Raw genomic sequence first — 14,441 nt, forward strand, 5'->3', positions numbered from 1 at the left:
TGAAATATACCGTCGAAGAGCTACAGAGAAAAATGCAACTGAATACAGTTGCAAGGTGTAGACGTTCTGTGGATGTAGGGTAACAATAATACAAGGAACTGTCTCAGCACCTTTACCTTAGATGCAATTTCACAAGTTTGAAGTTTTGTTACAAATGTCCAATTCCCTGCTTGTCATAAATTCCTTTCCTACCTTCTCATACACAATTCACTAGATATTTAAATTTAATATCATATACTAAATTTCCATAATAAATGACAAAAATATATCTAAAGATATCAAAATTCTTTTTTCTCTTCAGTATCAAATCATTTTTCTAAAAGATACCTGTTGATAGATTTTTAATATATACAATCCTACATTTATAGCTTTCACAATTATAGTAATTGCCATTAAAATTTACTTATGTTTAGCTTGATTATATCAATCTTCCGTTAAAATATCAAAATGTATTATTAACATGAAAATTACTGCATGTATTTCCCCCTTCAGCAAAAAGAAACAACTTCTATAGTAATGTTATTATTTATACTGGCAAAATAATAAATATTTTTTCTTCCATTCAATCATGTCTCTTTTTCAAAAACTGCCTAGACAAGCCCCTGCAATTTTCTTAACAAACTTTTTCAGAAGCCGTTGCCACTGCCTCCTACCTAAGCTTGAGAAAAAACTGACTAACCCAAGGTCACCCAGCTGGCTTCATGCCAAAGATGGGACTAAAACTCACTGTCTCCCACTTTCTAGCTTGATGTCTTAACCACCTACATCACAGTGTCAAACTCGCTGCGTCACGTGACGTGTTGCGACGTATCATGCCTTTTTTCACATTGCCAAAGCTGGGGTGGGCGCAACCTCCACATGATGCAACCGGCCCGTGGGCTGGCAGTTTAACACCCCTGACCTATATCAAAGGCTCTCAATCAGTATTAACCAATGCCTAGATTTTTTTTCAAATTATAGAAATACTTCTATATGCCAAAAGCTGATATTATACAAATTGTACTCAGAACTCAGATATATACTATAACCTTTTTTCTCACTAGGTTCAAATTTTATATTATGATGAATTACATAGCCAGATGTTTAGACTGGATTTAGCATTTTTGTCCATCTATCAACTGTTTCCCAAGCACCTGGGACAGGCAGTTGTTTAATGATATTAAAGGTTCTGTTGCAGGATATAAGCTGTTCCAAATAGAAAGCTGCATTTGATATTTGACTGATGATGATTCTGTTGATTATTATCATTGATTGCTTTTCAAAATATTGTTGATAGTCTTGTGTTATAATATATGTCACCTTTTGCAGAAAACATTTATATGACATAATTGTGAGTTTTTCTTCTAAAACAATGAACTTATCTATAAACCTAATAAGGAATCCACTTATGGCTGTTAAAAATGCATAACCACTGAACTATAAGAAACGCTTTAGGTGAAAATAGAAACAAGTTTGAAGAAAATCATGTTATCCTATGGTATTTTTATGCAATGAATAAAAAATGTATTCACATATAGGAGTTTTTCAGTTCTACTAACTCCTTCCTTCCTTCTACAGAAGCTACAAATGGAAATGAAAAGCTGTTAATTGTTTTACGAAGTTTTTTTTTTACAAAAATCCTAATCAAAAAGAAGTGAAAGTCACTTTCAATGTAACTTTCACTGTAGCTAGCACTAAATCACAAGCAGCAATCACACAATTTTCTCAGAATGAATCTATCAGGACCATTATTGTTCAAGTCAAGTCAAGCTATGTTTCTTTGGTTGTATATTAAATGTTTACAGCCACCCAACTCACGACAAAGAGCCACCAGTTAGCTGAATGATGAAAAGACAGACCAAAGGCAAAGAAACAGAAAATGTAAGGAATTGATTTCTCCATACCTCGAAATGAAATAATCCCTTGATCAATTGCCTTAGGAGTGCAGAACCAAAGCAGCTACAACCTGCCACTGTTCCCAGCTACAACCTGCCACTGTTCCCATCAACCTAAAAAGCAGCAGTTGTTTCGATTTTGCAATTCTTAGTCTTAGTACTTCTACCATGCTTAGGAAAATAAACAGCACTGACTGCAACAGAGCATCTTATTTTAGAATGGCAGTTTGGGAAATTCAAATCCAATCCTGCATCTAAATTAGTCCCAACCACTTGCAGCAGTTGCATGTGAATGTGCCTAACCACTGTTATCTAACATTAAAACAGCAAATCTCATTAAGCCTCAATATTATACTTCCCCCCCTCTCTCTTTCAACACAAAAATGAGGAAGTCAGAACTTTTATTTTAAATTATCCACAGCTTACGATGCTATCTAAATTCTAAACTGAGTTTACATTATGATTAATTGAAATATACCATGATTCACATACCATGATTTGAGATATAATTTCCATTCTTTGAAGTTTCTTCCCAACAATAGTTAAGATAAATAACACATTGTTATAATTTGTATAATTTCCTGAACCTTGGAATCATACACTGGAGGAGTGAGGCCAGGACAGCAGCTAAATTTATTACATTTATATTTAAATATAGTTAAAGCACAATTATGTATTAACTTTGCTCCAATAGGTTATAAATATTATTTGGTAACAACTTTCAGAAGTCTCTTAGACACATCTAAGACTTTGGGAAGAGCACATGTAGCCCTGGGGCTCAAGTTATATTCATCTGGATGAACATAAATTCATCTATTAATAATAAAAATAATTTGAAATTTCAAGTCTTTAGGACTTTAAACTTTTTTAATCCTTTCTTAGTTTTATAGGTATAGGATTAATTTTATTTTATTTTATTTATTTTAATTCCATTTATATCCCGCCCTTCTCCGAAGACTCAGGGCGGCTTACAAGCTTGTAGAATATAAGAATTTTTCTATGTATTTTGAGCTTTCAGAAAGCATTTGACCAAATAACAGAATAACAAGAGTTGGAAGGGACCTTGGAGGTCTTCTGCTCAAGCAGGAAACCCTATAAAATAAAAACGAGCAGAAAGCAGAAATGATTAAAGAATTATGCATTGCCCAATGTTTCAGTGAACATCTTCCTCAGGGGATATTAAACTTAACAAATGCAGAATAAAATCAGTGTGATATCAATGCCAACATGATAACAAATCCAATTAAATAAAATAAACATTCCTTTAAAAAAAAGTTAGGCTCAATGTGAACAGAACAAACATTTCTTTTCAAAGGGATTCTTTGCAATTATGATGAATAGACAAGTACTTTAAAACCTTATCACTTTTATCTCCTTTTGATATACTGGTATTTTCAAAAGTTGCCTCTGTCCCTGAGAAAAAACATTCATCATAATGTCTTGGGCACCTTGCTTTATTTAACTGAATCAATAATAGTTCTATCAGTTTCAGACTTATTGCTATTTTTTCTCTAATTTAAATATTCCACATTCAAATACTGTACAAAATTATATCCAATAACTACTGTGGCCACATGCCAATAAAATGGACCCAGTTGCTAAAATGCATTCCTTTCCCCATTATGTAGGACGGAAGATTTATGCAAAATGCAGCGGGAGATTCTTGAATATAATCAGTCATTTGTATTCTATACAGAACTAAAAAAAATTCAAGATCCATTCCTGATTTTCACTCCTTGAATCCTTTCTGAGAAGAGATTATTGACTAAACAAAACCTTAATTTAGCAGCATTTTATAAATCATACTGGTTTTCTGCTGAAAACAGAGTAAGCAAGTTGCAATATCTCAAAACAGAGATAAAATGAAACGAAGAATGTCACTATCTTATGAAACTAACAATCCACTCTTTTGCCAGTTGCATGAATTGGGTATATTGGATGGAAAAATGAAATTATACCAATTGACTTTTCCAACATTGTCATAATTGTTTCGTCATCAATGCAGTATTATGTACACTGATTTAAGGTAGGAACTCATGATAACCCAGGATTTCAACAAAAACTCTATGTGGCCCAGATTATCTAAACAACAATAGGCATAAATAACAACTATCTTGCTAATAAATAAGTAGAAAAATAAGAGCTCCTTACTTTACTGCTTTTTCAGTAGTAGCTGAGAGTTCAGATTGACTCTCAACTCATATATATAAGTCTCACAGAGGAAAGTGTGATTCCATCCAAAGACAAAGACAAAAACATCCCTTGTGGGGGGAAGGCAAATAATCACTGTCAGAATCCATTTATATCATATTCATAAATGGAATGTTTCAAACATATCCCATGGATTCTGCCATCTCCCGAAGAGAAGAGGATAGATGTGTATTGAACCGGCAATAGGCATTTCAAAGGAAAGGAGAAGCCTTTTGAACTGGGGAAACAAAAGGGGGGGCTAGCATCTGGTTTTTGTCACGGTAGACAGCAATAAACAAAAGGGTCCTAACTTCCTTTTTCCCACGAGATGGATGATACGAGAGGAAGGATGGGGGGACTGACCAAATGGGGATTAAGGGGGGTTAAACCGGGAACTCTTTATAAGGATTTTCATCGTGGAACCATTAAGCCCTGTCTCATTTCCTACAACCGAGCATGTCATAGTAAAGATTTCTTTTGGACTAAAAACCTGGCTCCAAGAGTTTTTGTCTTCCTAAGACGTGGTTTGGGGTGGGTCCTGACAATCACAGCCAGTCAGGATTCTGTCATGGTTGTCTACTTCTCTCATTCAGATCTAAACAGCCTCCAGAGGCCACTGACAGTTTCACAGCCCAAGGATGAGATATACAAGTCGGTATCCTCAGCATACTGATGATACTGGACTCCAAACTGATTGGCAATGTCACCCAACAGGTTCATGTAGGTCAGGGGTGTCAAGCCAATCGCAACATGGGCCACATGGTGACGTATCGGGAGTTTTTTGCCAAAACAGTGCCGGGGTGGGCATGGCCTGCGCAGGCGGGATGCAGCAAGTTTGACATGCCTGATGTAGGTGTTAAAAAGGGGGAGTGAGAATCTTGAGGCACCATGTACCGAGGGGCTGTAGATGCAATCTCTCTCCCCACTGTCAATACCAATTAGGACTAATCACTAAAGAAGGAGGCAAGCCACTGCAACAGCATTTCCAACTCCTAGCTTCTACAACCAGTCAAAAGGACATCAATGGTACTGAAAATAGCTGATATATCAAGAAGCACAAGGATGGACATACCATCCCCATACCATCTTCACCAAAGGTCATCAAGAAGTGTGACCAATGCTGTTTCAGTGCTGTATCCTAGCCTGGAGTGGGTCCAAATAATCTGCTTCCTCCAAGCCCCTTTACAAGAACTATCCAACCACTTTTTCAGTAACCTACATTACAAAGCGAAGGTTAAGAAATTGGACAATAACTATCCAGAAGAAAAGAATCCAGCAATGGTCTCTTTAAAAAAGGCTGGACTACCTCCTTCTTCAAGCCAGAAGGATCATCCTCTCCTCAAAGATGGCAATACCACCACATGGACCCAACCAAATGACTCAGGACACTGGGCCTAGCAAATAAGTGACCAAATTTACTATTCAGTGAAAGTTGTCAACCTCACTGGGAGTCACAGAATCAATTTCAGTCCAGATAAAGCCATAAGGCTGTGCTTAGGCAACTCAATCAAATTTGCTCAGAGTCCAAATCTATGTGAATTTACCGACCAGGTAGCATGAATATTCAGTTCTATACCATTATTAAACTGGAATTTTACATGGATTCACATCTGATTTGTATCTTCCAAGTCTTCGCATTGAGAACAGTCTGTTGAATGTGACTCAACTGAAATCTGGAGGGCATGAGTGCAATCACCATGCCTCTGGCACTACTATCTTTTATCTTACTCATTTTGGTTTGGGAGCTACATACTATAGTAGCACTGTTATTTTTTCTGAAGAATCAGAAGGTATCTTCTAACAATCATAATGTTAATTCTAAAAACCTGGGTTCAAAACTATTGCTTTTGGTTTTCATAATAGAGCCTTGGTGGAGCAGTGGGCTGATGCCTCCTTAAGTAACACCAGCTGCCTGCAATTAGTGCAGGTTCGCATCCCACCAGGCTCAAGGTTGACTCAGCCTTCCATCCTTCCGAGGTAGGTAAAATGAGGACCCAGATTGTTGGGGGCAATAAGCTGACTTTGTAATAATGCCGCTTGGGGTGTGTGTGAAAGCCTTAACAAGCAGGCATATACATAGAATGAAGGCTACTGCTAAGCTTGTAAGCCGCCCTGAGTCTTCGAAGAAGGGTGGGATATAAATGTAATAAAAATAAAATAAATAAAATAATGGTCCCAGATAAATTGTATGATGTCTGTACTGAAACACTCAGATTTGGAAAATAGATAAGCTTACTAATGATATAGAGCAGAGGTGTCAAACTCGCAACGTCACGTGACGTGTTGCCGGCAATGGGGTGGGAGCGGTTTGGCTATGATGCATCCAGCCCATGGGCTAGCAGTTTGACACTCCTGGTATAGAGCTAGTTTCATTTTAAGTTTCACTTTCATGGAAGGATCAGGTGAACAAAGAGGAATGCCTCTGGATTTGTTGCCTTATCTATCAAAGGGCTGGAAGTGCTTTTTAATAAATTAAGGCTTCTTAACTTAAATGAAACAATGAAAATAAATATTTCCCTAGTGTTGCCAAATGCCAACAAATACCACAGAAGGAAATTAAAACAAGCAGGGAGGTTAGTAGCTGTGGTACAGCAACAAACAAGGATGAATGAAATTTGCCAAATTAGTCTGAACTTGTCTGTATAATAAACAAGAATAACTGTGTAAATACCAGAAAGGAAATCTAGAATTAATCTATTGTAATTATTTTTAAGGAATCATTTACTATCAATTCCCATATGCAACAGGATTGCAATTCTTTTTTTATCTGGGGACATGCAGAGATTCTACTATGATTTACCAGGTACTAAAGTAGAATTCGTAGATACATCAGCCAACACCTACTGTCTGCTGATTGTTCAGTACTAACAACTGAACTTACTTTAGAGTTCAGTGCTCTAATAGCCACCAACACATTTCTGTAAAATTTATAACAGTGAATAACCTAAACAGAAGTTACTGTAAAGGATGCAACAAATAAATCACTTACGATGATGTATTTCTTATATCTGTGGAACTAATATGAATAATTCACAATAAAAATTCCTTCCACATCTTTTTCTCTGTTGCAATATTTCAAAATTGCTAGCACACAATAATATTTAGTTTACAACTTAAACTGAAACTCATTCCTATACAAATATTTATTCATGAGTCATTTCAACTATTTTTAAACATAACAAATTCTTAATCTTATATGTATTCAGCATTTGCTGTAATCTCTACATGTTCAACACAAGAACTATAACTACAAGAGCTAACCTTTAACACAGGTAAAGGACATTAAAAATAAATATATGTATACAATTTATACATAAATGTAAATACATGGCACTTCAGTATCATATATTTAATATCTGGCATATTCTTTAGTACAGGGCTTTTCAACCAGTGGTACGGGTACCATCTGTGGTACATTGGCACCTGGCAGGTGGTACGCGACCATCCTAGAAAAGTGGTAGTGGAGGAGGGGAATGAGCTGAACCGGTGGAAGCACCGCACAAGCCTGAGCGAAAGATGGCTGGAGCTGCAGGGCTGTCAGGGCTCAGCAAAAGCGCCAAGATCAGCGCTTCTTCGGAGCTCTCAGGGCTCGGTGGAAGCGTCAGGATCAGCGCCAGGCTACAGCTGGAGCTCAGCACTGATCCTGGCACTTCTGAGCCCAGAAAAATGCTGCTGGAATGTTGCAGCATCTCCAGGGTCTTGTGTTTTACATTCAGTTGCTTGGCAACTGATTCATATTTATGATGGTCACAGTGTCCCAGGGACATGTGAAGTGACCAAAACCTACTGCAACCATCCAGCAAACAGGCAGAATAAAAACCAAACACCCCCCATCCCACCCCCGCTGCCAATCCTCAACGGAAATGCTCACAACAATGAAAACCTCGGACAGGAGGAAGAGCGCCACTGGGCAGGCAGGCAGGTGTCTTGCTTGTCTGTGGCTTGGGGGGCACTTTTTTCAGTGCCAATATAACTTTGAACAGTCACTAAGCAAACTGTTGTAAGTCGAGGACTACCTGTACTTCACTTTTTTCCTTTTTGGGGGGGGCATCAGGTTTTTGACACCTTGCTAGGCAACTGGTGGTACTTGGGATGCTGCCATATCCTAAAAGTGGTACAATGGGTGAAAAGGTTGAAAAGCCCTGCTTTAGTAGTTCTCTTATATATTTGCATCTTCACTCCCATATTTTCTTCCCACTGAAATCTGAATTACAGGACAGCTCATATCTTCCTTTTTTGAAATCTTCAGATGTATTTTTAGTGTCTGACTCAACGTAAAAATGGTAGCAAATTCAATGTAAATACTTAAGAAACATTTGAAAGCAATGGACCAAAAAGAAGCAATTAGTTATTAAAATGCATTCTGCATATTGTCTATTTGACAGAGAGAACTGATATCTCAATAAGCAACCACACTTACCTAACATGCGAATGTACAATGCAGTTTGATCAGAACTGTCATAGGAAATTGCTCCACGTCTCTGAAAATTAAAAATATATGTTAGTTCTACTTTTTTAAAAGTGTCTTAATTTCTCATTTTATTTAAAGACCATTGTAAATTAATGCTTCAGTAAAGGACAAAAGTTCAAACTTCAATCAGGTTTAATAAAACTAACCCGGGATGACATACTTTTCCTCACACTCCACTCATCTTAACTCTCTAAAATCAATTATAAAATGATGCTTCTTAGTTATAAAGCCAATGGCATATATTTTGGCTACATCCAATCATATTTTACAGTGAGCTTACTAGTCAATCTCTGCATAGAAAAAACAATTCACTCAAGGGATTTTAATTGCTAAACTTACTAAAACAGTTCCTATCCCTGACTAGAACTAGTTCTTCCTGTATCCCCTGACTCCCCCAATGGCTGGGTATTAGTAAAACTCTTCTCCTGTGATTATTATTCTAATAATAATTCAAGATTGGGAACCTCTATTTTAGGCACCTTTTCCCAGTATAGTTGAAAGAGTGGAATAGTAACAGTAATCCATAATGGGGATAAGAATGATAGATGGTAGATGTAAGGAAGGCCAACACTCCAGTATCAAATGTGAAGGAAGGTACTAATAAACCATTTCTGTATTATTACCAAGAAAAGTGCATTAAAATGTGTAATATTAATTGAGCATGAGTGCCAGATGATAGACACTTCCCAGTCAGAAAGCACCATTCTAATTATAACAGAAGAGTGTAGAACTTCCATGACCATGTAAAATTCATAAGAGTGTCTGATAATTGACAATGACAGTATTGAAAAAAGCTCACTTTCTTCTGAGGATATATACAATCAAAACAGGAAACTGAAGAAGATATGAAACTGAAAAGGCCTGACTAAACAGCAGTTGTATACAAAAGTTTAGACACTCTATCAAATTATGTATTTCAATAAATCCCTAAGCAAAATGAAGCTGACACAATCTATATATGGTACAAAGTGACAACATATTTATGCCATGTTTCTGTATATCTCATAAGAAGACAATAGTGAATATAGCAGGTGCAGAAGTTTAGAGACCCTTCAGTATTCTGCAATACTATGTAGTTTTCATCAACTCAAAAATCTCTACCATCGGAAAATGAAAATGGCTTTCTGAGGCAACAAGACGTACAGCTGCATATGCAGGTTTAAATCCAGATTTCCTGTCCACATTTTATAAACCATCAGCCACTTTAAAAGGAGTATTTAGATGATGTAAGAAACAGGTTTTCTGATGGCCCCTGAAGAAAAAGGATGGATTGAATAAGATTTAAAGAACAAAAGATATAGTAACTAAACATTTTCACATATCCTGAAAAATTTAAGTCTCCATAACATTTGTTCAGGGATGTATAAAATATTTTGAGTTCAAAGTACTCTATTCAAATTCAAATCAGGCTGTTTTGAACTTATAGGTAGAGTTCCCTTGTTTCAAGTTCAGAGCAAGTTGCTCATTAAAATACAATGAAACATAGAAGAGAAAAACAAAAGATAATTTATGTACCCATAGGTAAGACATCAATCAAAATGTCTTCAACTGAGTCAATATTACCATCTATTTATATTTTTATAAAATAACTTGGGTGTACTTTTTGTAAGGATGTTGATCCTTAGAATTTATTAACTAGAGAATTAATTAATGGGCTTTCTAGAGGAGATTTTACACTCTCATTTATGTTTTTGGTATTCTGTAAGGGAACGAATTAGTTAATGTTAATAATGTTAATACAGTGAGTAATACAACTGTTTTTTTAAAGAAGTTGGATCTTGCTCACCATGATTTTGAATCATGGATTTTGGTTATATATTAGAGCTGTTAATGTTTAATTGTTGCATCTCATTTTCTAAATCTTCATTCTTAAATGCTGGTAGCAGTTATCCCCCTCCCCCCTGCAGACAGACAGTTCTAGGGCAGCCCATGTAACCCTTAGCTGCTACATAAGTTGCAGTCTGCTTTCATGTCCAATTCAGTGTGTTGCTTTATGACCTTAAAGCCCTTTATTGCATGAGTCCAGGCTACCTGAGCAACCCAATGGGATTGGCCCAGCCACTTGTTCCTGCAGGAGTATGCTGCAAACCTTGTCAGTCAAGGAATTCTGGCTGGCAGTGTCCAGGAGAAAGACCTTTTCTGCCAAGGCTCCCACCCTCTGGAACATCATGCCCCTCAAATTAAGATGTGCCCCCACTCTCTTGAACTTTCATAAGAACTTCAAAACCTGGCTCTGCCAACTGACCTGGGGCCCCAATAGGGGCATTCCATGTTGGAGGTGATTATTGGCCTAAGAAGATCACACTGCCACGTCATGGTATTCTGGGTTTTTAACTTATTTAGCTTGTTTAATATTTAATGTTATGTACCTTTGCTTTTATGATGTTTGTAAGCCATTCAGAGTCACCTGACAGTGAAATGGATGGCATATAAATTTAATAAAAATAAGAACATCTAATCATAGATGTATTTACTGTCATCAAAAGACTTGTTAAGTCTTTCAGTATTTTCTGTGAATCGCTCTACTTAAAAGTTGCACTAATATAGTTGTAACTAAATATTGTACGAAACAACTTAGCATCCTAATATCTGGAATAAAATATGCTCTTTTATACATTCCATTATTAATAAGTTTATCAAAATGGTTTGTTCTTAAGAACAGTCCTTATGTATAAAAACAATCATATTTACTGAATACTGAGACCATAACTAATATTAAATATTCTTCAGTATAAATAATTGTGGAAAGAAAATATTAAATTAACTGTAAATTCCTTGTAAGAATTATTAATGTTTGCAAAAGAAATAGCAATGCCTACAATCATTTAATTTATAAGGTGTCAACAATTGTAAACAAAAGCTATCAATCTTCCTTTCAAAATTAATACCATTCTGCATAGCATTTTCTATTGATATCATAGCATATGATTTATAGAATAGCTAAACTACTAAGCAATAAACATACAAAGACCTTTTTCTTGTATGCATTTTCTGTACCCAAAGGATATAATTAACAGAACATGAATTCCACCGTCAGCCAACTTGTCAGCCAACTTAATTATGTTAACTACTCAGGTAACCAAATGCATAAGAATCAATTGGAGGTAATTTCTACTGTTACATAAAAGTAGAACTTTGATCCAAAGTCCTTGCTTCAAATCAGGTTTTACTAAATCAGTTCAAATGTAAGCATATTTAATATCTGAGATTAAAGGATATTATCGCCTAAAGTCCCAGCGCTAATGCATTAATCTCAATTCAAGAATATCTGTGGGCTGGCTCAAAAACTGCAGCTGTTTTGTTATTGATGAATCCATCATCACACAAACAAAAGTCTACATGTTTAAAGAGCTATTTGCTATACACCAAACACCCCACATCTTCCCATCCTTGGATTTTGAGGATACATGGCAGGACTATTTCAGTCAGCACTCTTTCAATACACCATTGACATTAGATTCCACCTATGCTCCTCTGAATAATTTGCAATTTTGTATTTCACATAAATTTGGAGTCAATATAGTTTGCTTTTATCTGTGATATTTCTTTAGAACCAACCCTGATAAATTTAAGTTTGACTCTCTCTTCAAACTAATTTTTTATAATCCACATTCTGTAGCATATTTTGTTGTGCTATTAAACTAAAAAAGAAACCAAAGAAAAATTCCTCTTCATTTGCAATAGTATTAGCCAGTGCTATTTCAAAATTTGAAAGGGACCTACACCCTTAGATGTTTGAATAAAATTGTGATTTGCCCAAGTATATGGAGTGCTACAAAAAGAAAGCAAATACATAGCTCTAATTCTGGGCAAATGCCTTAAGATTCAGAGATTTGTTATCATTCACAGGGAAATCTCAGCAGACTGCATCAGGGCAATAACAGATGGGTAACCCAATCCTCAAAACATTTGAAAAGCGCCAAAAATGGCAACAGAATCTATTTTCTCACATTTCACCACCTACCTACATTTGTTATGGTTAAGTTTATTACTGGTATCATTCACATTGGACTCATAGTATATTTACTTTAAAAACCTATAAGAGACATATTTAAACTGCCGGGAAAAGGCAGAACAAAAATATATATGACAATCTTTTGCAAAATATTTTAAAGGACGAGCATGATTCAGCTTGAAGTGAAGCAAAGACTCCTCACTAAAATCTGAAGCGTGTATAATAGCTTCATTATATCCTAGTAACTCTCATAACTACTACCGGTATAAATATTAAGGAGAAAAAGACTGAACGCTTCTAAACTACCTCAGCTACCACCTACCAAATAAACCATTTCGTTCTCTCCTCCTTTCTAGCCTTATGATCAGGATAAAATTACAAACTGTATAGCCCGTTTGGGGGAGAAAAATCAACAAAAGCCTCATTAAAGGCAATCTTGATGATCTACTACAGCATTACTACCCAGCTACAGGTGACAAAACAGCAAGAGTTAACAAAAATAAAACGGGAGACGAGCAGAGAGCCCGACAGAGGGCAATTCCGCCGAGTCAAGCTGTGCTTTGGTGCGTCTTTTTCGCGTGTTCCGAGATTGCCTGCCTGCCTGCGCCGCTAACTGAAAACCTCATCTGCGTGCTATCTGGCCTAATCTTCCACCCTCCCGCTTTTGTTCCTCCTCGCCTGACCGAACAGTGCCGGAGGACTCGAAACCTTGCACGTTGGAGCCTCCGTTTTTTGTTTTTTTTTCAAAGCAATCCCTTTTCCCCCTCGGGGTCCCGCACGGGTATCCTTGTTTTTTTTCTGCCCCTCCTTCTCCCGAGGGCCGCTTCCCAACCTCCACATGGGGGGACAGCGAGAGGGGCCTCACCTGAGAAAGCTGCCTGGGGTTGGGGCAGCCGAAAAGGGCAGAACTGGAGCTGAAGCTGATGGCCCCCCGGCGACTGAGGACGTGCTGCGGGACCGGCCTGTCCAGAGGCAGCACCGGCAGTTGATAGCATACTTCCATTGAAACGGTGGCTGCCTTACCGCCGCCGCCACCACCACCTCGTCTTCTGGGGTGCTAATCAAAGCCAGGCCCGGCTCCGGGATCAAGGCAGGGCCCGGCACACACCGCTTTCACCTGCCCCACGCACGCACGCACGCACACCCGGGCAGCGCTAGCAAAGACTTCTTTCTACCGTCCGAGAAGGGCTCGGCGAGCTTCGCAAGCAGGAGAAGCGGGAGAGGCAGCCTAGAGACGATCCGGAAGAAACCAACATCAAGCTCCCGGCTCAAATACCGAATCCTCCGGTCAGCTCCGCGGCCGGGACGGCGGCATTGTCGCCGCTAGTTCAGGTCGTAGCGGGCGGGCCCGGCGGCTGTAGTAACTGCGGCAGTCCCGGCCTGATTTGGAGGAGACACAAGTCGGCTGCGGCAACGCCGCTATTGTCCAGCACGAGGCGCGGCCCCGCGCACGAGGGGCGGGGCCAGGTGCTGGCTGGAGAGTGATGGCGGTAGTGGCGCCGGAAGCTAACGGGGTGGGGGTAGAGTTGCGCGTGCAGCAACCCGTCCTCCTCGCCCACACTGAGCACGTTCTCCTCCCTTGTTGTCACGCGAGCGCACGCCTCTAAAGAGGAAAACCTCGTCCTGGAATGAGCTGCGGGCGCGACTATCCCCGGCGGGAACGTCTTACGCCGTGACGTCACTGATCCTTCCTGATGCCCCTTTGTTTTTGTTTTTTTTTTTTAAACCCTTCTCGCTTGCCGGTTTTATTTTTTTGTTTCCTTCGGGTAGTTGTGTAAAGTGCCCCATCTATCTCCACTGGGTTGTGAGGTCTGTTGTTTTTCTTTATTTTTAGATAAGGGCAAAGGACATGGTGTACCAAGTGTTTGAAGACTTCATAAAACTCTTTTTATGTTCAGAACCTGACCTTAAACCACCTCTGCCTCTCTGAATAAGTCGTTCAAGTTACTTC

At 38.3% G+C, this 14,441-nt stretch overlaps 1 protein-coding gene across 2 annotated transcripts in view; it reads right to left on the minus strand.

The window, feature by feature from the left end:
* Positions 1-13,865, minus strand: part of PDE7A (phosphodiesterase 7A) — a 46,025-nt gene extending 32,160 nt beyond the window's left edge. For both annotated transcript variants that reach the window (XM_081325821.1, XM_081325820.1), the window contains exons 1-2: positions 13,356-13,865; positions 8,485-8,545 (exon numbers count right to left, since the gene is read on the minus strand). In XM_081325821.1, coding sequence (XP_081181947.1) covers positions 8,485-8,545; positions 13,356-13,493 — 199 coding nt within the window. In that variant the 5' untranslated portion in view covers positions 13,494-13,865. The remainder of the gene's footprint in view (positions 1-8,484; positions 8,546-13,355) is intronic.
* Positions 13,866-14,441: the final 576 nt, after the last annotated feature.

This window comes from Vipera berus (genome assembly GCF_964194415.1).
Source record: "Vipera berus genome assembly, chromosome: 3".
Taxonomy (NCBI): domain Eukaryota; kingdom Metazoa; phylum Chordata; class Lepidosauria; order Squamata; family Viperidae; genus Vipera; species Vipera berus.